This window comes from Aedes albopictus, chromosome 1 (assembly GCF_035046485.1).
Source record: "Aedes albopictus strain Foshan chromosome 1, AalbF5, whole genome shotgun sequence".
Lineage (NCBI taxonomy): Eukaryota > Metazoa > Arthropoda > Insecta > Diptera > Culicidae > Aedes > Aedes albopictus.
This window is the reverse complement of record NC_085136.1, coordinates 82,335,325-82,359,819: the sequence shown is the minus strand read 5'-3', so window position 1 is coordinate 82,359,819 and position 24,495 is coordinate 82,335,325. Positions and strand designations below refer to the sequence as shown.

General features: G+C 42.2%; 2 protein-coding genes across 2 annotated transcripts in view; both read left to right on the top strand.

Annotated features, from left to right (window-relative positions):
- Window positions 1-24,495, top strand: part of LOC134288677 (uncharacterized) — a 99,481-nt gene that overhangs the window by 45,888 nt on the left and 29,098 nt on the right. The gene's annotated exons all lie outside the window — the stretch shown is intronic.
- On the top strand, window positions 325-6,497 carry LOC134288679 (uncharacterized). The gene is made up of 3 exons (XM_062854236.1): window positions 325-1,388; window positions 1,461-3,403; window positions 6,292-6,497. The coding sequence occupies exons 1-3, from the start codon at window positions 325-327 to the stop codon at window positions 6,495-6,497; spliced, it is 3,213 nt and encodes a 1,070-aa protein (XP_062710220.1).

Here is a 24,495-nt window from a genome sequence, read left to right as displayed (position 1 = left end):
CAGTGAAAGGTTTGTTCTCGCTCTGGTGGCGAATCGAAAAATCCCATCCCGTCGAGAAGTTTTCATTCCGGTCGGCGACGTTCGCGGCCCGAAAGTTAGTTCGCGCGAGTGTTGAAAGTGAAGTTTGAAACACGTCCGAACAAGTTCGGATAGGACAATTTAGTTGTGTGAGAGCCCTGTTTGGGTTAAAAAAGACAGTTGAGTAGTGTTAGTGTGCCCTATTTGGGACGAAGAAAAAGTGTACTAGTGTTTGTGAGCCCGATTGGGCTGAATCAAAAAGTGATGTCGCTGAAGCACACGCCCCAAAAAAGTGCCTCCGACAAAATGGCCGAGTTGAAGACGCTCGTGCATCTCCGTGGCCAAGCGAAGGCCAAAGTGACCCGGATCCGAAAAACCATTGAAGAGGTTTCGGAAGCCGGCATCATGCAGTTCACCCTGGCGCAGCTGAAAGTGTATTCCCGGAATTTGGAGGCTCACTTCCAAGAGTACCTCAATTTCCATCACCAAATCACCGCATTGTTGCCTCCGGAAAAGCTGGACGACAACGATGCAATGTACCTCCAGTTCGAAGAGCAGCACACCGAAACTGCCATGATGGTGGAAACCCTGATCCTGTCCGCGACCCCGCCGCCTCCGGCTCCATCTGTAGTGCCCGCGTCCGGTGCGCATCCGGCGCAGATTATAGTGCAGCAGCAACCGCTTCCGGTTCCGATACCGTCGTTTGATGGCAAGCCGGAGAATTGGCCTCGATTCCGGCAAGTGTTTTCCGACATTATGGCCAGATCCAGGGATTCGGATGCGGTCAAGCTGCATCACCTCGAAAGGGCACTAGCAGGTGGTTCCGCCGCGAAGATCATCGACCCGAAAACGCTCAATGACGGAAATTTCACACACGCCTGGGAGCTGCTGCTTGACGTCTACGAGGATGAGCGGAAGGCGGTAGACTCTCACATCCATGGCTTGCTGGGTCTACAGCGGATGAACAAAGAATGCTCCAAGCAAATGAGAGATCTCGTGAACGAGGTAACCCGCCACGTCGAAGGATTAAAGCTACTGAACCAGAACCTGGACGGTGTTTCCGAGCGATTTGTCGTCGTCGTCCTTTCCGATGCTTTCGACCCCGAGACGAGGAAGCAGTGGGAGGGCACCATTCCCCACAAAGAGATCCCGACCTACGAAGACACCGTGATATTTCTGAAGGAGCGGTGCTCGTTGTTGGAGCGCTGCGAAGCCAGCCACCCGAAGTCGTCGTCCGTCAAGGAGTCCACCCTGAAGTCCGCCTCGAAGCCCCCACCGGCGAAGTCGTTCGCTATGGCTACACCCGTAGCTAATAGCGAGGCGACATGCGAGATCTGCAGTGCGAGTCATCCCAACTACAAGTGCGACAGGTTTGTTTCTTTGACGGTACCCCAACGCAGAGTTAAGGTAAGGGAACTTAATCTTTGTTTTAATTGTTTGAGGAGGGGACACCCTGCCTTGAAATGCCCTTCCACTAAATCTTGCCAGGAGTGTCAAGGAAGACACAATACCTTGCTTCATGAGCCAAAGCCTCCAAAAACCGAAGAAATGCCCGTAGTTACTAGTCCGAAGCCCAAACAAGAGTCCGCCCCAGTTGTTGAAAGTGTTGAAGTTCCTCCTCCAGTTGAAAGTGTCTCCTCGTTGTCCAGTTCCATCCACAAGGTTCCTCGCTCTGATGGTACATTGTTGCTTACGGCCATGGTTGATGTCCTAGACAGCCATGGAAATTCCCACCCATGCCGTGCCTTTCTCGACTGTGGTTCCCAACCACATTTGATTTCCCGTTCATTTGTTGAGTGTTTGGGAATTGAACAGGTGCCTACCCACGTTGAAGTATTCGGAGCCACCGGTAAAAGATCGGTTCTTGACAGGAAGGTCAACATTTCGTTCCGTTCTCGTTCCATGAATTACCAAACCCAAATTGAATGTTTGGTCACTGATGTAGTGACAGGTCCTCTGCCTGGTCGGCAATTGGATCCACGGTCGTGGAACATCCCCTCTGGTTTGTCTCTCGCTGACCCGTCATTCCACACCCCAGGTGAAGTCCATCTTTTGATTGGTGTCAAGCTGTTCTTCCATTTGATGTTGCCTGGACAGTTGATGCTTGGTGATCGCTTGCCAGTCCTGAAAGAGACACGATTGGGTTGGGTGGTTGCTGGTGGTGCTGAGGACGTAGATGCAAACCAGCATTGCTACACTGCCAGTCTGCGGCCGCTCACAGAGTGTATGGAAAAGTTCTGGTCTGTTGAGTCGATTGAGCCTAGTAGTACCGTGTCCCAGGAGGAGCAACAATGCGAGGAGCTCTTTAATTCCACTACCGTTCGAAATGCTGATGGTACCTATACTGTCAATCTTCCGTTGAAGGAATCTGTAAGCGAACTGGGACACAATCGATCATTGGCCCTGAAGCGGTTTCACATTCTTGAACATCGCTTCGCTAAGAATGCTGATCTGAAAGCAGCATATGTTGATTTCATCCAGGAGTACAAGTCGTTGTCTCACTGTAAGATTATTTCCGAATCAGATGACCCTCCAGAAAAGCTAGTCCACTATTTGCCCCACCACGCGGTCTTGAGGCCAAGCAGTTCCACAACCCGTTTGAGAGTTGTCTTCGATGCTTCGGCACGAACAACTGGCCCGTCCCTCAATGAAGTTTTGATGACTGGTCCCACCGTGCAAGATGACCTTTTTTCAATTATCCTCCGATTTCGTAAACATCGTTACGCCGTAACAGCTGACATTTCCAAAATGTACAGGAGAATCCGTGTTGATGAGAACCATTCCAGTTTACAGCGAATTTTTTGGAGGGATAGCCCTGACGCTCCGCTTCAGATCCTTGAGCTGACCACCGTCACCTACGGGACGGCCAGTGCTCCTTTTTTGGCCACGCGAACATTATTGCAATTGGCCCGTGATGAATCCCACCGCTTTCCGACTGCGTCCAAGGTAGTAGAAGAAGACGTCTATGTAGATGACGTGGTATCCGGAGCCGATACCATTGAGCAGGCTGAACAACTTCGTTCGGATTTGACGGAAATGTTGAATTCAGGAGGATTCCCAGTGCACAAGTGGTGTGCAAGTGACCCAACCATTCTCGACAGCGTTCCCGAAGAAGATCGAGAAAGGTTTTTGGAGTTCGAGAATTCGGATGTGAACAAGGTTATCAAAACCTTGGGCCTGCTGTGGGATCCTGATGAAGACATTTTCCGTTTTCATTGCCAGTTGAAATTCCAAACTTTGTCCGTGCCTACCAAACGCATTGTCCTCTCTGAAATCGCGCGGTTGTTTGATCCTTTGGGACTGGTTGCCCCGGTGATAGTTTTGGCAAAGGAAATCATGCAACATTTGTGGAAGGATGGAGTAGGATGGGACGATCCCTTGGAAGGTGAAGTTTTGCAGTCTTGGCTTACTTTCAGAGAATCTTTGAAACATGTTGACATGTTCAAAATTCCTCGCTTCGTTGGTTTGGTAAGCATCGAGTACGTTGAAGTACACGGTTTTGCTGATGCTTCCAATTGTGCATACGGAGCGGTAGTGTATCTCAGAGTTGTTTCTGGTACCGACGTCAAGGTCTCGTTGCTCTGTAGTAAGTCTAGAATCGCCCCACTAAAACCACTGACAATTCCGAAAATGGAACTGTGTGCCGCCTTGTTGCTGTCAAGACTTGTTCCCAAGTGCCTTTTGTCGTTGAAAATGGATATCCAACGTGTCTGTCTGTGGTCCGACAGTCGCGTTGTGCTAGCTTGGTTAAAGAAGTCTCCCAGCCTGCTCGAGGTCTTTGTCCGTAACCGCGTGACAGAGATTAATACCTCTACCGAAAGGTATAACTGGTCTTACGTTCGATCGGAAGAAAATCCAGCCGATGTTGTGTCTAGAGGTCAATTACCACAGGCTCTGGCGAAAAATGATCTGTGGTGGAACGGGCCGTCCTTTTTGAAGCTTCGTCAGTATGAAGTCGCTGTCCCAGATTTGCCTTCAGAATCAGAGCTGCCCGATATCGTTTTAGTTGTACCCGCTGTATCTGCCACTGTTGTTCTTGAGGACGTACCTTTTCTTGAAGCCTTCGGATCATTCCGAAAGTTGCAGAGAGTGATTGGTTATGTGCTACGGTTTGTGAATAACTGCAGATCAACCCACGCTAATCGTACGTTTACCAAGGGTTTGACCGTTCCTGAGCTACGCCAATCTATGATAACTATCATGCGGCTAGTGCAGCATCTGGAAATGCCGGAGGAGTTGGCTTTGATTGCTTCCGGAAAGCCTAGTCGTCGTTTGAGTGCACTAGATCCGATGTTGGTGGATGGATTGTTGAGAGTAGGTGGACGTTTGGAGAACTCTCGTCTACCGTATGACGCCCGCCACCAAATATTGCTTCCAAATAAAAGTCCAGTTTGCGAACTTCTTATTCGGGACATGCATTTGGAAAACCTTCACCTTGGACCGTCTGGGTTGTTGTCACTCCTTCGTCAAAGGTTCTGGTTGGTTAACGCCAAATCAACCATTCGCAAAGTTTTGGGAAAATGTGTGACCTGTTTCCGATTTCGCCCTAGTTGTATGCAGCCGCTGATGGGTCGTCTTCCGGAAGCTCGTGTTGTTCCATCCCCTCCATTTTCTCGCACCGGCGTGGATTTCGCTGGTCCGGTTTTTGTAAAGGTAGGTCTCCGGAAGTCCGTGCGAGTAAAGGCATATATTTGTATTTTCATATGCCTCGCTACCAAGGCCATTCATTTAGAATTGGTCTCTGACCTGTCGTCAGCAGCCTTTGTAGCAGCTCTTCAGCGCTTTGTCAGCCGTCGGGGTCTGGTTGAAGAAATTCATTCCGACCACGGCACAAATTTTGCTGGAGCTAAGTCAGATCTCCATGATCTTTATTTGATGTTCCAGGATGATCAAGCCAAGGGGAAAATTAACGAGTTTTGTTCCGCTCGCGAAATAGTTTGGAAGTTCATCCCGCCTCGATCTCCCAATTTTGGAGGGCTATGGGAGGCCGGGGTAAAAAGTACGAAAACCCATCTGCGGAAGGTTTTGTCCAATGCCTGTCTCACTTTCGAAGAGTTTTACACTGTTCTTACCCAAATTGAAGCAGTGCTCAATTCACGTCCACTCTTCGCTCACTCTTCGGACACCCACGAACTAAGCGCCTTAACGCTCGGACATTTTCTGATTGGCCGTGAGTTGGTTGCCATACCTGAACCTACTCTTGAAAATGTCCCTGTAAACCGTTTGAACCGATGGAAGTATTTGCAGTCTCTGCGTGAGCATTTCTGGAGACGCTGGTCAACCGAGTATCTGAACACCTTGCAGGCTCGCTCGAAGTGGACCAAAGACTCCCCTAACGTGACTCCTGGGCTAATCGTAGTTGTAAAGGAAGATAACCTTCCTCCTCAATCGTGGAAGTTGGGCCGAGTAGTAAAAGTGTATCCTGGCAAAGATCTAGTAGTGAGAGTAGTTGATGTTCAAACAGCTACCGGGGTATACCGTCGCCCAGTTTCTCGACTCGCACCATTACCGATCCAAGACAACGATGACGCACTCGCAGATCCGCATTGAAGCCCGGGGGGAGAATGTTCGGTTCCGAACGTTTGTTTTTGTTTTTATTTGTATGAATAAGTTTTTTTTTGAAAATGTTGTCAATTTGCCCCTACTATCCCCTTTCTGTTTCACCCCACCTTCCCCTTTCTGTTTTACCCCACTTTTCCCCTGTTTTGTAAACCTTAGTTGTTAAGTTAATGAAATGCCAATACCTTTCCCCATATCGAAAAGTAATATCATATCAGCAAAGCCAAAAGTACAGTCAGACATCCATCCAAATATATTTCTTTCTAGAAGGTTCCTCCCATCTAGTCGCCAATCGATTTTTCTTGTTTTTGTTTCGTTTGTTTGTGTTCCCATGGAGATGGGAGGAGCCAATGACTCATAATTGCTACACTCACACTAATGAATCATCTTGTATATTGGGTTTCTCATCAATGTTTAGACTACTGTGATAATTTGAGAATCCAATGAATCTTCATTTCTCAGCGAAATTTCACACAAATCAAACTTATTTTGTTTACCTGTTGTGCATCCGACGCCCCTGTCATGAACTCAACCGAACTTGTGTATACCAGCCGCTGCGAAGTCGTGTGCGAAATTCGACTGTGATGATAATGAATTTCGGCCGAGTCTAAATGGGTGCAAATGTCGCAATATAAAGATCCCCATACCGCGCGAAGCGTATCAGTTTTTTTGTAAACGTCAAACGTGTAACATCGCGAATAAACGCTGAAATAGAAACCGGATTTTTCTTTCATCCACTGAGGAGATCACCTGGATCCGAATTCCGCTGCCAAGGCTGCCATCCGCTGCTGCTGACCCCACTGCTACGAGAATACAGTCCACCTACCCTTGCTCAACGGAGCACCTTCCGGCGAGGCAACAAGCGTTTGTCCCCTCGTTCCGATTCACAGCTGGACCCCACCCGCGGTAATCTACTGTGAACACCGGTTCGATTGCACACGGGCAACCTGTTGCAAGCCAGCGTCATTCCCACCGCTGCTGGAGCGCCAGCAAGAGATTTTGCAGTGTCCCATCGTTCCGATCCGCAAATAGACCCTACCAGAGGTAATCTTTTGCGGACACCGGTTCGAGTGCCACACGGATTATTGCTTCATCTCTGGCCTGCTGGTTGTTGGCCAGTAACAGGAATTGACGTGTTCGTGAGGAACCCAAAACCGACGCCTTCCCACATTGTGCACCGCACAATGACGTTCTTTAAGATTTAACAGTAATCGAGTTATCGATTCATTATCTTTTGTAATTGCATTTCAGCTTCGGAGATGGCTTCTTTGGTTTGTCTTTGATCTTTGACAGGAGTATAGGGCTTGTGTTTGAAAATGTGATTGGAAATCCAGAAGATTTCGCTCAATGATTAAGTTCCAACAAAAAATAAACCGGAAACATGTTGCCGAGTCAAAACAAACTTTCTTTCGAGATCGTTGGTGGATTTATAACCCATAATAGAATCATTGGAAATCTCCTGGAAAGTCTTCAAAAATCTGAAATAGAAAAAAGTATTAAATTGTGATACGTTCTCCACTGTTATATTTTTGTAAATTGTTATTTATATATAGGTTAAATTTACCTCCATCCCTCTGAAACAAACGGTATATTAGCAGTGAAAAATAAATAGAATAAAAAAAATAAATAAATAGTGTAAAAAAGTACACCAAATCTTGATCCTGGAATGTTCCTGCATTTAAATAAACCAGGCTGGAAAATAGCAAGATCAAAACTTGAAATGGTAGATCTTACACCGTAACGCACCATTCTACCCACGTTACGGGTGATCTACCCACGTTACGGGTTATTGTAACAACTTGATATGGTAGTTCAAGTTAAGGAAGAATTAATAATAAATGCTTGATTCAACTTTTATATTTGGATTGTAGTAAATTTAGTTGATCCTTCCGTCAGAACCTCACACATTCCTAATCGTGGGAATAAACGGCAAATGTCGGGCTGCAAAACGGTGCGTCGATAAGGAGAGCGTCCAACATAGCTCTGGTCCTCACAAGTTCCTACCTCATGCTTCCACGGGTCAAGCGATGACAAAGACCGCCAGCTAAGAGTTGTGTGCTTAGCTGGTTGTACAACCTGGGCAATGTTGTCCTTCTGGCTTCAGCTAGATTGAGGAGGGACGACCCGAGCGTCTGTTCACCGAGGAGATGCGGCTCAAACAGCGTCTGTTCTGACATCCAGCGGCTGAGTAAGAAACGCTGCACCATGCCCAGCTAGATCCAAAGAGGTAGCCCCATCAGCGTGGTCGTCCCGGTGTTGGTTGGGACGTTAAACAGAACTGGCACGATAGCCCTCTGGCGAGACAGGAGTGTTGGCGTAGCCACCCGTAAAAAATCCCCATTGCGAATAACATTAGAGAAAATACGACTCGATACAATCGGCAAAGACCCACGCGACGAAATAAGGACTACGATTGGAAACTTGCAAGTCACTAGGTTTCGCAGGATGTGACAGGATAATTTACGACGAACTACATCCCCGCAATTTCGACATCGTTGCGTTGCAGGAACTTTGTTGGACTGGACAGAAAATGTGGAAACGCGGGCATCGAGCGGCTACCTTCTACCAAAGCTGTGGCACCACCAATGAACTGGAAACAGGATTTATCTAGGAATTAGAGATGGTCGGGTTTCAGATTTTACAGATCCGAACCCGACCCGTACCCGACAATTTTTTGTTTCGTCAAACCCGGACCCGACCCGAACCCGAAAAATTCTCGTTTATCAAACCCGAACCCAACCCGAACCCGAGAAATTATTTGTCTAAAAACCCGACCGAAACCCGAGTTATAAAAATAATTGATTGATGTATCGAATATAACAAATAAAGTATTCTTCTAAATACTGATTCATCTACACTGGTACCAAACCCGACTTGAACCCGACGTTATTCAAACCTGACCCGACCCGTACCCGAATATTTCGAAATTGTTTAAACCCGAACCCGACCCGAACCCGAGTTTTTTTAAATTTACCAGGCCCGAACCCGACCCGTACCCGTCGGGTTCGGGTCAGGTTTCGGGTTTGAAAACCCGAAACCCGACCATCTCTGCTAGGGATTTATAGTGTTGGGCAAGATGCGACAACGTGTGATCGGGTGGCAGCCGATCAACACAAGGATGTGTTGCCGCAGAAGCTGTCCAGCTGGCAACCCTGTTACCAAGCGTTACTCAAGCGTCGCGTGTAACTGTTGAAGCGTCGCTGAAAGATGATCGACAGGTGTCAAAGAGGATCGGATGACCTGTCAAAGGTGTTTCCGGTCATCGCAGCCACAGTTTGTCATTCATTATCAGCGATCACGAAGCAAAGGGTGTTAAATTGTCCCATCGTAGGAAAGTTATTGTAGTTACAGAAAGTTTAATTATATGAGTAAAGTCTTATTTAGATCGCAACTTAGTGAGACAATTACGGATGAATAGTGATGGAGTGCACAAATTACACACTGTGAGATAATCTGAACCGAAGGTAATTGCAACAGCAACGAGGTTATCGTAGGTTATGTTTGCGTTAAAGCCAGTGTAATAATTTCGATGCATTCACAGTTCGTTCCGTAGCGTAGTCCAAAGTCGTGTCCACGTGAGCAGTCCGAGATTCACCTAGATCGTCACTAAAAATAATCGTAAGAAAGTGTTGAATTATAAAGTTACATATTAGGTCACTAATTGAAGTAATCCATCAGGTCTCACGTTGCGTCTCTATTCGCAGGGAGTACGGGCTAAGAGGCCTACTGAATTGAAAGATCAATGATCATACTGACACGGTTGATCAAGGCGACGATGGATCGAGTGATGTGCGTAGTTCGAGTATCAGGGACACTCTCGAATCCCTTCGAATCTCGCAGAGGGTTACGGCAAGGTGATGGTCTTTCGTGCTTGCTGTTCAACATTGCTTTAGAGGGTGTAATTAGGAGAGCGGGGATAAACACGAGTGGAACGATTTTCACGAAGTCCGTTCAGCTGCTTGGTTTCGCTGATGATATTGATATTATTGCTAGTAAATTTAAGACGATGGCGGAAACGTACATCCGATTAAAGAGTGAAGCCAGGCGAATCGGACTAGTTATTAATGTGTCGAAGACAAAGTACATGATGGCAAAGGGCTCCAGGGAGGAATCACCGCGCCCGCCACCCCGAATTTATATCGACGGTGATGAAATCGAGGCGGTTGAAGAATTCCTGTGCTTGGGCTCACTGGTGACCGCCGACAACGACACCAGCAGAGAAATTCAGAGGTGCATTGTGGAAGGAAATCGTGCTTACTTTGGACTCCGCAGAACTCTACGATCGAATGAAGTTCGCGCTAACACGAAGTTAACCATCTACAAAACGCTGATTAGACCGGTCGTCCTCTATGGGCACGAAACATGAACCCTACGTGCAGAGGACCAACGCGCCCTTGGAGTTTTCGAACGGAAGGTGTTGCGTATCATCTACGGCGGAGTGCAAATGGAAGACGGGACTTTGAGAAGGCGAATGAACCACGAGCTGCATCAGCTGCTGAGAGAGCCAACCATCGTCCATACCGCGAAAATCGGGAGGCTACGGTGGGCGGGTCACGTCATCAGGATGTCGGATAGCAACACGACTAAAATGGTTCTCGAGAATCATCCGACCGGTATAAGAAAACGTGGAGCGCAGCGAGCTAGGTGGGTCGACCAAGTGGAGGACGATCTGCGGACCCTACGCACCCTACCCTACGCTACCCTACGCAGTGCGGAACTGGAGATAAACAGCCATGGACCAAGTGTTGAGACGGCTACTATGTACAGCAGAGGCCACCCCGGCCTTAGCCTGATCGGTAAGTATGTAAGTATGTTTTCGATTGACAATTTCCCCAGCAGAAGGAGTCCCAAATCCAGCACGTTTTGATTGACGAATAGCACTTCTCTGACATTATCGACGTCAGGGCCTATCGTGGCACTGTCATCAACTCCGTCCACTTCCTAGTGATTGTCAAACTGCGCCCACCTTTGCATCATCGACAATGTACGGTACCAGTGACCACCACTGGACAACCTAGAGCGCCTGAAGCAATCGGATGTATGCGCTGAATTTCGAGAAGAACGCAGTACGGGTGGTAATGCTGCAGCAAGAAACCCGGCAGAACGTGGAACGTTACAAACAGAAGCGGAAACAGCAGACCCGCCTCTTCCGGAAGATAAAGCGCCACCTGGAAGAAACGGAATGCTACGAAATGGGATATGGTTATAACCATAGTTAAAAGATCATCTACAAAGGAGTTCGAAGAAAAAAAAAATTACCATCATTTATGAAGGAAGCTGGAATTTTCACATACTGTCCCATTCGGATTTATGATCTTCGGCGTAACGTTCTTCGATACTCACTATTTAATGGTACTTACTAAATTACCCAGCACTATGAACATAATAATTCCCACCTGATGGTAACTTGTTGATGTAAGTACCTACCAACATGCTGCGAGTCGCCTCTACTCTGGAACCATCATCATCACTTCATAAATAATTTTGCTCCTCGTACCGTGAGTTGACGGTCGAGCCGGCGCGAAAATTTAATAATGTCATTTTCCAGCCACTGCACAATGATAGGTATATTACCTGATTCTCTGCACATTATCGCCGTTGGCATTAGTATTATCCAGGCTTGGAAAGCGTCAGCGTCAACACGGGTCGTCACGCGAATTTTACAGAAGTGCCTCTCTCAATGTCATCGAATCGGGAGACAATGACCAAGAGAGTCTAACAATATTCGCTCATTTTTCGGTCACGACGGAGCGTGACATGGTTGTAAACAAGGCAATTACTACAACATTCATGGATTTTGTCGTTGTTTAAATCCTTTAAAGCATGAATGTATGCCCTCTCTATCTGTTAAATACAACGGCTAGCCTAAATTTGCTTGGACCAGGTGAAAATTTTAATTTCAAAACAATTTGAAAATTTCCGTCATGACGCTTGATTATTGCAAAATGACATGACGAAGTGCGCGAATGCTCGTTTTGTCTTGTGACGATGAAAGAGCCTACTTGTTCATCGTCATGGGAAGCTCACGACCAATAACAGCGCTGGTATTATTATCATCAACGACCGACACCGCGCTGCGCTGTCCCTCTCCTCTCGATGACGTGAGCTGAGCATTGCCACTGCACACCGGATCGTGTGGTTGGCTGGTGCATCCAGCACAGCGTTCACGGGCATCAGGGACAGGATTTTCTACACGCGCGGTTAGAACGCTGCGGAAGTGGAACTAATTAACCTGTTCCTGCTAGCTGAGGGTCCCTCAGCTTTGCCGGTTGTGGCCAGGAATAGCAACAACTTGGTTAGTGGCGTGGAGGATTTTTTCGCTTCAGTTCTATTTACGCACTATGAACGATCCAACCGCAAAATGTTCTCCGGCGGAACAAGCCTTTGTTCGATTAGATACCCACAGACAAGTTGTGCTGTGGTCCGGTGCGTGTGTGTGTCGTTATGCGAGGAAAAAGTTGTTGAACATGGATAATCATCATACTGGTGAAGTGCTGAAGGGGACAGAACGGAAGTGCGCATTGGGGGGTGATGGCCCCGTTGTCGAGCAACTGGTAATAAGCTATTTTACGAGACGTTCTACCGGTAGGCCGCTCATTGTTATTGTTTACATTTGGTGTTTTTGTTTTCGCGAAAAGTAGCATAACATGTGGTGAGCGCTAATCAGATTTTTGCTGGCAGAGATGTTTCGGTTTCTAATGCGGCATGTATGAATCCCCCGAGCTGTATGATGTCACTAGCAGATGAAAAAAACATCCCCACGGTCTACGGATATTAATTATAGTGGGCGGATTGACGCATTTTTGCAGATAAATGAACCCCGTTTATTGAATGGGCCCGTATCACATGTTATGCTAGCGAAAATGTAAATAAATGGACCCACCGGTTGGACTTCAAAACTGGTAAACATTCAAAAAACAGCTGATTTGAAACGTCTCATAAAATGCCTTATTAGCACCGCAATTAACATTGCGGTCAAGTTGGATACATTGTGGTTAGCTTTTCAGTTATAGGGCTTGCTAACCATTACCAAGCAGACCCTGTACCGGAAACACTTATCAAAATGTATCCAATTTGAACGGCTATTGAACGCCCAGCAACGATGAAGAAAATGTGTATGAAAAAATTATGTATGTAATTAGTAGGGACAATGGAAATTCGCGATTTCGCGGAAGCCGCGAAATCCGCGAAATTGGGTCTTGATCGCGAAATTTGTAACATCCCGCGAAATACCGCGAAATGTGGCAAATTTGAGAAAACACCCTACAAATTTCCATTATTTTCAAACGTTTAAGCAGAAATTGGCTGTTAGCTTTTGGCAGTGCAGAGTAATTTACGATTCCTTATCTGCATGATAAAAATTTAATGCATTTTATATGATTCTATAACATTTACCCGAAAACCATTTACCCGAAAGACATTTACCCGAAAACCATTTACCCGAATGTAACATATACCCGAATGCCAAATACCCGAACGCGACATTTACCCGAATGCGACATTTACCCGAATGCGACAGATACCCGAATGCGACATTTACCCGAATAGTTTATTACTCCGCATAAATTATGATTTTGTGAGTTTATTTGTTTTGTTCAATGCAAAAAGTACATGTATTATTTTGTATTGCGGCTCAGACAAATATTTTTAATGTCGAATTCCTCAAAAACACATTTCAAATAATTTTCTCTGAAATGATCCGCGATAGGAATTCACAGGGTAAACACCTGAATAAAACTAATCACTGCAGCTTGATATTTTTTTTTGTTTGTTGTTGGCATTCCCTCTAGAGATTTACCCTTCTTTGATTCATAAGCTGTTCTTTCGATAAGCAAAGAACAGTTTATTATGATTTAAAGAAGAGAAAAACTCTATTACACACTAAGATCAGCTCGGTATTTTTCCCATCTTTTTACTGAGTTCTCAACAGCAGATTTAACTCGGTACGCTCGGTTATTTATTTTGCGGATATTCTGTAAATGAGTTACCGAGCTCAGCTCACAAACTGTCAAAATTTACTGAAGCACGGTAAATATCGCTACTGGTGAACGGTAAATACAATTACCGAGTGTACCGAAATAAATCTGCTGTTGAAAACTCAGTAAAAAGATGGAAAAAATACTGAACTCAGTGAAAAAATTACTGAGCTGGAACATCTGAATCTTAGTGTGTAGTAGGCCGAATGGTCATTAGATGGAATCGATTAGAGAACATCCCTCGGCAAATCAACATATCATTAGAAAAAAACTTTGATAAAAAAGTTTGCAATTTGTTCACGGTACAGAACATCCTGTTATTAAAAGAAGGGAAAATTCTTTAGTGTAGACTGGAATCCATCACTCAATCCTGTAAAAATGTAATTTAAAAGAACATCCTATGATCGAAAGAAGAAAAAAAATCATATACAGTTAGTAGTTCGAAAGCAGAGCGTTAATGATTAATCATAAATTTAATCATGATTAATGATTAATGATTAAGATTAATCAAAAATCAGTAATCATAATCACCAAAATTTCTCATTTAATCATTAATCATTAATCTTAATCACACTGATTTCGCAATTTAATCATTAATCAGTAATCATAATCATAAGAAAAAAAAATTAATCAATCATTAATCATTCATCACCAAAAATTTTTCACCATATAAAATATATGATCCAATTTGAATTGGTTCAAATGTTGTTCTTCTTGATTATTTTTTCAATAATCTCCCAGACAGAGTTACCTTTTACTTTTGGAACTTCAAAAATATTTTAAACAATAATTATATTCATTTCCTGTTTTTTGTGATTGATTAATCATGATTAATCATGATTTTTAATCAATGAGCCATTTTTAATCATTAATCATAATCAATAATCACAGATAAAATCAATTTTAATCATTAATCATAATCATTAATCATCCCAAAAATCAAATTAATCATTAATCATAATCAATAATCACCGAAATTTGAATTTTAATCACCAATGATTAATCATGATTAAAATACTTGTTAATCATGAACGCTCTGTTCGAAAGCCAATAAAATATGCAGCAGTACACACTAAGATCAGCTCGGTATTTTTCCCATCTTTTTACTGAGTTCTCAACAGCAGATTTAACTCGGTACGCTCGGTTATTTATTTTGCGGATATTCTGTAAATGAGTTACCGAGCTCAGCTCACAAACTGTCAAAATTTACTGAAGCACGGTAAATATCGCTACTGGTGAACGGTAAATACAATTACCGAGTGTACCGAAATAAATCTGCTGTTGAAAACTCAGTAAAAAGATGGAAAAAATACTGAACTCAGTGAAAAAATTACTGAGCTGGAACATCTGAATCTTAGTGTGTACAACTCGAAAGAACAGCCTTTGAATAGAAGAAGGAAAAATCTCCGAAGGATAGGAATAGTTTGGCCACCAAAAAACTTAGTGAGGTTAACACTATTTCTGTAAAAGAAACTCTACCAAATTACCTCTAATGCCATGGCCCGAAATCCATAACCCCGAATAGGCCTTTATCCCAAAAGCCATTACCCCGAATGGATCATTACACCGTTATAGGTAGAGAAATAAATAGTAAGCCAAGCATACTAACCGAGTGGTCATTAGGCCGAAAAAATGATAGATCGATCAATTAGCAGGCCTCGAAAGAACAGTCTATTCTACAAAAAGAAAAATATCTTATCAAATTGCTAATTTGGCCACCAGTCAATTGTGTAAATCTTAATTTGAAAGAACAGCTTATTATTCAAAGAAGGACAAATCTTTCATGGAGTTAGAAGTTCGTCTGCAAATAAACTATATAACATTCCAACTCGAAAAATAGCCTCTATTTCCAGTTTGGTCTACCAACTCAGCTACAGTACACAGTTGGACTCTGCAAATTCAAAAGAACAGCCTATTTTAAAAAGAAGGCAAATATTAGAAGAAGTAGAGAATACTTGCAGTATGGCTGCTAAATTGTGACCGAGTATATAAATGTATTTAAGTAGCTCAAAGCAGCCTGTGTTGTTAAAATGTAATAGCTTGGTAATGAAAAAGTCATTACATTCGAATGATCAGTTGTGCTAAGAACAGTTCAATTTATCTCAAACTTCTTGGTGACAATTTAGCATTCATCCTCATGACTTTCGACATGAATGATTTTTAGCCGAATGGCTCGATGTCTTTTCGTGCATTCTCATTTATCAGAAAGCTAGCCATTTGACAAGGTCTGGGGCAAGAACTCAATACCAAATGAATTATGATAAAAACGAATTTCGTGGGGGTATGGTTATAAGATCGTCTATTTGAAAGAACATTCAACATATAAAAGAAGGAAACATTTCAGATTAAAATACGTATAGCTTTCAAAGGAATAACTTCGAAAGAACAGTCATTGCTTGAAATAAAAATAATTCTCAAATAAAAACTTCAACAACTATATTGTAGCAGCATTTTATAGTTCCAAAGAACAGCCAATAATAAAAAGAAGGGAGAATTATTTATTAAAATATGATTCGGAATTAGCACCAATAGCAAATGTTTATGCATATTTTAAGAGAACACAATATTTTCAAAAAAGGCCGGTTAGGCAAGCATACTGAGCTCTTCAGGATCCATATTAGAATAGAGAAGTACATCGTCTTCGGCCATCGGATATGCACGCTGAATATCAGGCAAACTGTTTAAATCAGCAACCTTTCCCTTCGTCGCAGTTTTCTTAAATGCATTGCATTTGCTTCTTACGTTTCCGCAAACCCTTAGTTTTTTATTTCTTTTTATTTTGGAATTTTAACTTATGCTAATTCTTCCCTCCAAGTAAACCTTTCATGAATCACAACGTTGCTAAAGATTGCCCAAGGATTACCCTTTTCTAACTGATTAGGTTTTATCAACTTCTTATAAATTGTCCACAGTGAAGAGTGTGCGGTAGTTCGGCAGCAGCAAAGTTTCGCGCGCTCGCTTTGCTAGATTTTTGCGATTTTCTTTCCCCTTCTCTCTGCGGGGCTCCGACGACGGGACGCCAAGCAGTCAGTAGTGTGCGGTAGTTCAGCAGCAGCAAAGTTTCGCGCGCTCGCTTTGCTAGACTTTTGCGATTTTTTTTCCTCTTCCCTCTGCGGGGCTCCGACGACGGGACGCCAAGCAGTCAGTACAGGGTGCGGCAGGAAAAAATGCGAAAAGTTCAAGGCACTATTACACGCTAAATATGGGATATATATGACTATTTTTTTCATGACAGTGTATCAGTCAATGTCTATATTCTAGCACTGAAAAATAAAAATGAACACATTTGATGTTTAACATGTGATAATGTAGGCCTAATTAGCGGATATCAATAAACTGCGCGCCCAATGGTCATTAAACAAAATGACTATAACAGTAACAAAATTAGCTCAAATTCGATGAACAACCAGACCACACTGATCCAGAGCCATGTAGTTTCACATAGCAGATGAAATAAGTACATATATTTGATGATATTGTAGAGAAAATCAAAAATTTGGTTTTATCAGATGCGAAATTTAGCGACCTGTGCGATTTTCTTCGGTTTGAAAATTCTGGTTGTCTTCATCTTCAGGCGCCGCCCTGTAAAGGTTAGTGACCAAAATGGGAATTTTTTTAATTAACTTTTCAGAAAACTAGCCTATTATAGATCATTAAACGTTGAAACATAAATTGGTTAATGTCAAATGGACGAAAATGAGGTTTGAAGTTGAAAAACACTTTCGCATTTTTTCCTGCCGCATACTGTAGTGTGCGGTAGTTCGGCAGCAGCAAAGTTTCGCGCGCTCGCTTTGCTAGACTTTTGCGATTTTTTTTCCTCTTCCCTCTGCGGGGCTCCGACAACAGGACGCCAAGCAGTCAGTAGTGTGTGGTAGTTCGGCAGCAGCAAAGTTTCGCGCGCTGGCTTTGCTAGATTTTTGCGATTTTTTTTTTCTCTTCTCTCTGCGGGGCTCCGACGACGAGACGAGTGTGCGCGCGCCGTGGTTCGAGTCGGTTCCGAATTTTTCGCTTCCCTTCGGCGCTAGTTTCCAATACACTTTTAGTTGATAATAAATATTTTCTTTCATTTTTTGCATTTACACAAAAGAGTGAAAAATGTTACTTCAGGTTCGCCGGTCGAGAAAAAATCCGGGCGCCGACAAGTGAGTCGCGTTCAGTGTATTTCTGTGTGGAATAGACTAAAGGTTTCTGCTCCCTTGTGGAGTGGAGACGCGCGATAGAATTTTCTTTTTGGCTAGTTCTTACGTCGAAAAGTGGTCGGTTGTTAACGGCGGTTTGTGTATATTGATCCATTGTCAAATCATATCACCAACCATAGGTGACTCCCGGGCTGACAATGTACCTTACCCTACTAACAAAAATTCCTTCCTGAGACAAACGTGGAGATGCAGCGATTCGCGGTCTTTTTAACAACGTTTGTCTTACTAACATTCCCTTCCATCCTCGATGACCGTAAGGACGTGGCCGGCGCCGTTATTGACCTTATTAAAGTTGAGAGCTCTCGACCTGTGTACATTGAGAATAGTAAGCTAGTCCCAAGCCCTATTCATTGGTTCCTTGTGCAATTTCGATTGCTCTGGTCAATCACGGAGTAGCAACTACGAATTGTGCGGTCATCTATGCTCATGCTCATGCTCATGCTCATGCTCATGCTTATAAATTGTCCACAGTGAATACTTTTTGAGCGACATCCTGAATGATTTCGGGTTGGCGTTCGGGCTTGGGATGTGGAGACGTTAAAAAAAAACTTTAAAAAAATCTCAAATTAAAATTGCATTTTGACCGCCAGTTAGTTCTGTACCAGAGTGCTTGATAATCACTTGGGCTGATGATTATTAGGTCTAACGAATCCCGGCTGTATAACACCGGGCCATAACATATTTATTATTGACAAATCATTGATCCCCATATGATTTTTTTGCATTTTTCTGGTAAGTGTCGCATTCGGGTAAATGTCATATTCGGGTAAATGTCGTATTCGGGTAAATGTCGCAATCGGGTAAATGTCGCGTTCGGGTATTTGTCGCATTCGGGTAAATGACGTTCGGGTAAATGTCATTCGGGTAAATGTGTTTCGGGTAAATGGTTTTCGGGTAAATGTTATAGAACCATTTTATATCTATGCTCTTATCTGGTTTTCATCAAATTTGTTAGTTTTTTGATGAATTTATGATTACGCTTCATAAAATTCAAACAAATTGTTCATTTGGCCTGAAAAATCAAGTTTTTCTCAACAAAACGGTCAAAAATGTGAGTCCGCGAAATTGCCGCGAAATTCTCAATGGTGGCCCGCGAAATTTGAGAAATTTTGCCGCGAATTTCCAATGTCCCTAGTAATTAGCAAACAAGTTCCTTTTGGCTAGCTAGGGTGCGTGGTTGGATAGTTAGTCAAACGTTCACTTCAAAAGCAGACATGGGTTTGAATCCCAGCCCCGGCACATTCAGTGTTTCGTTCAGTTGCTTGTAGAAAAAAAATGATTTTTTGGATATAAAAAAAAAACTTTGATTTTGAATACATTTATTTGGAAACTTTTATACAGAAGATGTTTAGTAGTAGAGATTGGTAATTACATCCATCTATTTGAAAATATCTCGCAGGCTGTAGTACAAGCAAGCGAAAAAAATGCGAAGGGGAAATTGTTGCCCCTTCCCTAAGCACTTCTGATTGGTCACAATGTGTACATACATACATTTATTTGTTCAACATCACATTTAAGACAAGACATAATCAACAATAGCATGCCATAATATGTACTCGGTTTGTGGCTGCCGTTCTCCATCCTTGGTCGCGCCCAATGCTCGCCAGGTAACGCTCCACCTGGTCCGCCCATCGTGCTCTCTGCGCTCCACGCCTTCTTGTGCCAACCGGTATTCACGGCATTTCTGGAGGATTTGCCGTACGGTGAAGATCTGGTCCGTTATCGACCGGCCGTCGGTGATACCGGCTTGATAACTTCTCACGAACTCATTCGCTTTTGATGACAAACGCCGGAAGATGATCGGGGATAGCACTTCATAGGCAGCATTCAAAATGATGATCACTCTGCATCAGTTCTCACATTCCAAATGGTCACCTTTCTTGTGAATGGGGTAGATAACCCCTTCCTTTTCCACTCTTCCGGTAGCTCTTCGGTTTCCCAGATCCTGACTATCAACCGGTGCAGACTGGTGGCCAATTCTTATGGGTCCATCTTGATGAGTTCAGCTGCGATAGGGTAAATGATGATGGTTGGACCAATTTGAGGTGCTTCAATGCCGAGTCAAAATACACATCATATTTTTCCTATGATCGTAACATAAAGATGCAATTTTGAATTGTTGTGGCTTTCTCAGTCTAAGATGCAATGAATTTGTGATTTGTGGAAAGCTCTTCTCTTCTAGTTTACGATAAGTCCAACTAACAACTAGTTTACTTAAAAAATATTCATATAATTCTTATTTATTGAACAATGAATTTGTATCTTGGTTGGACCATGAAAAATGATCATGGTAGGACATATTTAACGAAACGTTGTTTCTTGATTCTTGTAAACCGAGATGATACTTTTAAATTTTCTGAAGAAATATAGACTTGTGGGCTTCGTGGCCGAGCGGCTAGCGGCGCCAGTCGTTTAGGTGTCTCGTAAGCCTCGGAGTGTGGGTTCGATTCCCGCTACAGTCGGGGAAAACTTTTCGTCAAACGAAAAATTCTCCACTGGGCTACTGGGTGTTATATGTGTTGTCCGTTGTCAATTGTTAGTATTGTTCAGTCTGTAGAGGCCGCAAGGTCGAAGACGGTGTAATTGTCTTTTGTCTTTTAAATTCAAATTGGTCCAACCATGATCAGTTTTTGGCTTGGTCCAACCGTCATTCTTTACCCTACCATCCTTTCCATCTGCTTTGTTGGTTTTGAGCTGGTGAATGGCATCCTTAACTTCTCTCAGCGTGGGAGTTGGCTCAGTTCCGTCATCTGCTGCATGATCCACTGCACGTATTTTTGCTGGCCTGCTTGTTCTCACAGAAAATTTGACGTTTGGGAAGTGTCGGCACCGCTCAAACGTCAAATTTCATGTGAGAGTAAGCAGGCCTGTATACAGGGGATGGCCAAAATGTTTGGGATAGGCAACTTTTTTTTTTTTCTCTCACAAAAAAGTTCAACATACTATAACTTTTCATAGAGCGCATCAAAAAATCTAAAATTTTGACTGTTTGTCAACCTACTATATGTGCATCATTGGTACAAATTTGGGCTCGATTGATTGATATTTCGCAAAGTTAGAACCGTTCGGGTAAAACACTATTTTTTAGACAACTCATTTTTGAGCTGTCATATCTCGGAAACCAGTGAACCGAATTGAATGAAATTTTGAACGTACACTAATAATATGTAAATGTTTCACAAACCATTAAAACATAGGTACTTTTTAAACTTTGAAAAAAGTTATTATAGATTGACACTTTTTGGAATTTTCTCGAAAAAATGTATTTGTTTACATCAATGTCAATAAATTTTCGTGTTGATATCCAAAGATTTTCCACTTCTGTTCTCAAATTATCTCTAATCAGATATATTAGAGCGTATTTAGATTGAAGGAAAAACATATTCAATAATTTTTGTGTGGTATTGTAAATTTGACTTATTTTCCTCTATATTGGTAAAAAATTCAACCCGGTATAACTTAATTCGTCGTGAGAAAATATTACATTTTATAACGTCGTATTAAGTATCAATATATTGTTGATAAATGTTAAAAAATTCATTCAATTCGGTTCACTAGATTCCGAGATATGACACTTCAAAAATTAGTTGTCAAAAAAATAGTGTTTTACCCGAACGGTTCTAACTTCGCAAAAAAATTATCAATCGAGCCCAAATTTGTACCAATGATGCACATATAATAGGTTGACAAACAGTCGAAATTTGAGATTTTTTGATGCACTGTATGAAAAGTTACAGCATGTTGATTTTTTTTTGTGGGAGGAAAAAAGTTGCCTATCCCAAACATTTTGGCCATCCCCTGTATATTCGTGCAGTAATCCATTGGCGTAGTCGTTTCCTCCGTTGCCGTGGTCTCCTGTGCCTACGATCTCCACGCCTTCTAGGTGCTCATCGAAGTGTTGTATCCACCTTTCGATCACCTCACGTCCGTCCGTCTAGAGACCCCGTCCTTCCGTGTTCCGTGGGAACAGCACAGTAGTTCCATTTCTTTGGACTCCGCTTATTCCAGGCGGCGCTTTTTCCCCCAAAAGAGGCAGATCTGCTGCTTCCGCTTTTGTTTATAATGCTCCACGTTCTGCCGGGTTCCTTGCTGCAGCATTACCGCCCGCGATGCGTTCTTCTCCTCCAAATTCGATCTACACTTTTCGTCGAACGATTCGTTTTGTCGACTCGTTTCTACGTACCCGATGGTGGTCTTGGTTGCGCCGTTGATGGCTGCTTTCACTGTTCTGAATTTCAGATTTTTTCAAATAGTCGCTGGAGAAATTTCTAAAGGAGTCCGTGGAAAATTTTCTGAAAGAATTCCTAGAGGGCTCTGGTAGATTTCATGAAAATTCTGCAGAAGGTTTTTTAGAGGAATTCTTGGAAACATTCTTAGTGAGTCTGTAAGGAAAAATCTAAAGAAATTCATGTAGGAATTTTTGAATAAATATAGACTTTTTAACAAATATTTCAAAAAGAAATCGGCAAAGGATTTACCACAGGAACGTTTACAGCAATTCCGGGAGCAGTGCTTGAAAGACTTGCAAAAGAAGCCCTTTTTTCAGGAATCTCGAAGGCACCGATAAAGGACTTTTATTAGAAGACTTTCAAAAGAATCCCCGGAGGAATTTTTGGAAGAATCCCAAGAATGTTTTTAGGGAATCCATGAAAAAAATCTGGAGTAATCTGAAAAGAAGTTTTCGAATAGATAGAATCCCGGGATGAATTTCTGAAGGAATCCCGGAAAGACATGTTGATGAAAGTTCTCGAAGAAATTCCGAAGGAATTTAAAAGAAGGTTTTTACTACAATACTTGGAGAAATTTCTGAAGAAATCTCTAGTCTAATTTCTGAACAAATCTCCAGAAAACTTCCTGAAAGCCTCTCTGAAGGAATGCTTGAAAAAAAAACGAAGAGAAAATTCTGAATGAATTCTGAATTTACGATTTTCTCAAGGAGTCAACGGAGGAATTTCTGAAGGTAGTCGTGGAAGTATTTCAGAAAGAATTCCTAGAGGGATTTCTGGTAGAATCCATAAAAGTTCAATGGAAGATTTTCTAGAGGAATGATAGGATAAACATTTGAAAAAATCAAAAGATGAGTTTCTGAAGGAAAATCTGGAAAAAATGTAAAGAAATTCATGGAAGAAATTTATAAAAAAAGATTTTAAAAATCTATAGAAACTGTTAAAAGAGTATGTTGAAAATTTTCTGAAAGGAATGTCTGGGGGTTTTGTTTAAAGAAATCTATGCAATTCGGAAGCAATGCTTAAAAGATTTACTCAAGTAGTTCTTGGAGTAATTTTAGGAGGCAAATTTAGAGCAATCTCTAGAAAATCTTGAGAAATTTGTCAGGGAATCTCTGGAAATACTCGAAAAGAAAATTCTGGAGAAATTTCTTAAAGAAACTACAGATTTTATAAAACAAACTCTGGAACAATTCGAAGAAGCACTATGGAAGATTTTTTGAAGGAACCAATGGAGGAATTTCAAAAGAAACCCTTGAAAGATTTCCCAAAAGCATTTCTGGAGGGATTACTGAAGGAATCCCGGGAAGATTTTCTGAAGGACTCCTTGGAGACATTTAGTGAGGAATCTGAATAGTTATTCCAGGAAAATCCATGAAATGTTTCCTTAGCGAACCCGGTGAGATATTCCTGGATGAATATTCTGAAGAATTTTTGAAAGAGTCCCTGGAGGAATTTCTGAAGAAAAATATGGAAAATATTCTTAAATAATGCATCTGATGCTAATCTAATTTTCTAAATTCTAAAAGGTATTTATTATTGATAAATATGTGGAGCAATCATTGGAGAAATTTTTAAAGCAAGTACGGAAGAAAATTAACGAATGAATTCTTAGAATGTTTTCGTGAGGAATCAATGTTGGAATTGTTGGGAGCATTTCCGAAGGAATCCTCGGAGAAACTTCTTAAAGAAGTCTTAGAAGTTTTTTTTTGTATAAAAACCGGAATACGAGAGAATGTCTGAAGGATATTTAAAAAAAATCTCTTTGGAAATTTTTGATGCAACTTATGTGAGATAACCTCAAAGAATTAGGGGTCTCCAGTTAGCCTAGTGGTTAAGGATAAGAGTTACTAATCCGGAGACGGCGGGTTCGATTCCCGTTCCAGTCGGGAAAATTTTCTCGACTCCCTGGGCATAGTGTATCATTGTACTTGCCTCACAATATGCAATGGCAGGCAAAGAAAGCCCTTCAATTGATAACTGTGGAAGTGCTCAAAAGAACACTAAGTTGAAGTGAGACAGGCCAAGTCCCATTGGGGACGTCGAGCCATAAAGAAGAAGAAGAAGAACCTCAAAGAATTCTTTGATAAATTTTTGAAGCATATTTTCCAAGAAACAGAAGTAGCTGATTAACAGTTACTTCGGAGAAAATTGGCTTAAAACCGTTTGTTCAGTTGTTGTTCAGCAGAAACGTTAGTAGTGTTCTGTAGAAAAATCTAAACGCATCCTAGGAACACTTTTTAAAAAACCAATATGTGAATTTCTAGAGTAATTTTCTAAGATTTTCAGGAACATTTTCTTATGAATTTATGAAGAAATTTCTAAAGAAATCCTTGGAGAAGATCTAAAAAAATATCTAGAAAATAAAGAATCCCTGCTGAAAATTCTGAAGCAATCTCCGGAAGGTTTTCTACGAACATGTCTTATTTTTGGGAGAAATTACTAATGGACTCTCTGGAAAAAATCCTACACAGAGTTTTTTTTTGCCTACGCGGGTGCAAAAATAATTCCATTTTT

Bases quoted from the DNA above. Each gene is read 5' to 3' on its own strand.
- LOC134288679 (XM_062854236.1), top strand. From the start codon at position 325: ATGGCCGAGTTGAAGACGCTCGTGCATCTCCGTGGCCAAGCGAAGGCC. The intron at 1,389-1,460 runs GTTTGTTTCTTT...TAATTGTTTGAG, and splicing joins CCCAACTACAAGTGCGACAG to GAGGGGACACCCTGCCTTGA. The intron at 3,404-6,291 runs GTGAAGTTTTGC...ACGCTGAAATAG, and splicing joins ATGGGACGATCCCTTGGAAG to AAACCGGATTTTTCTTTCAT.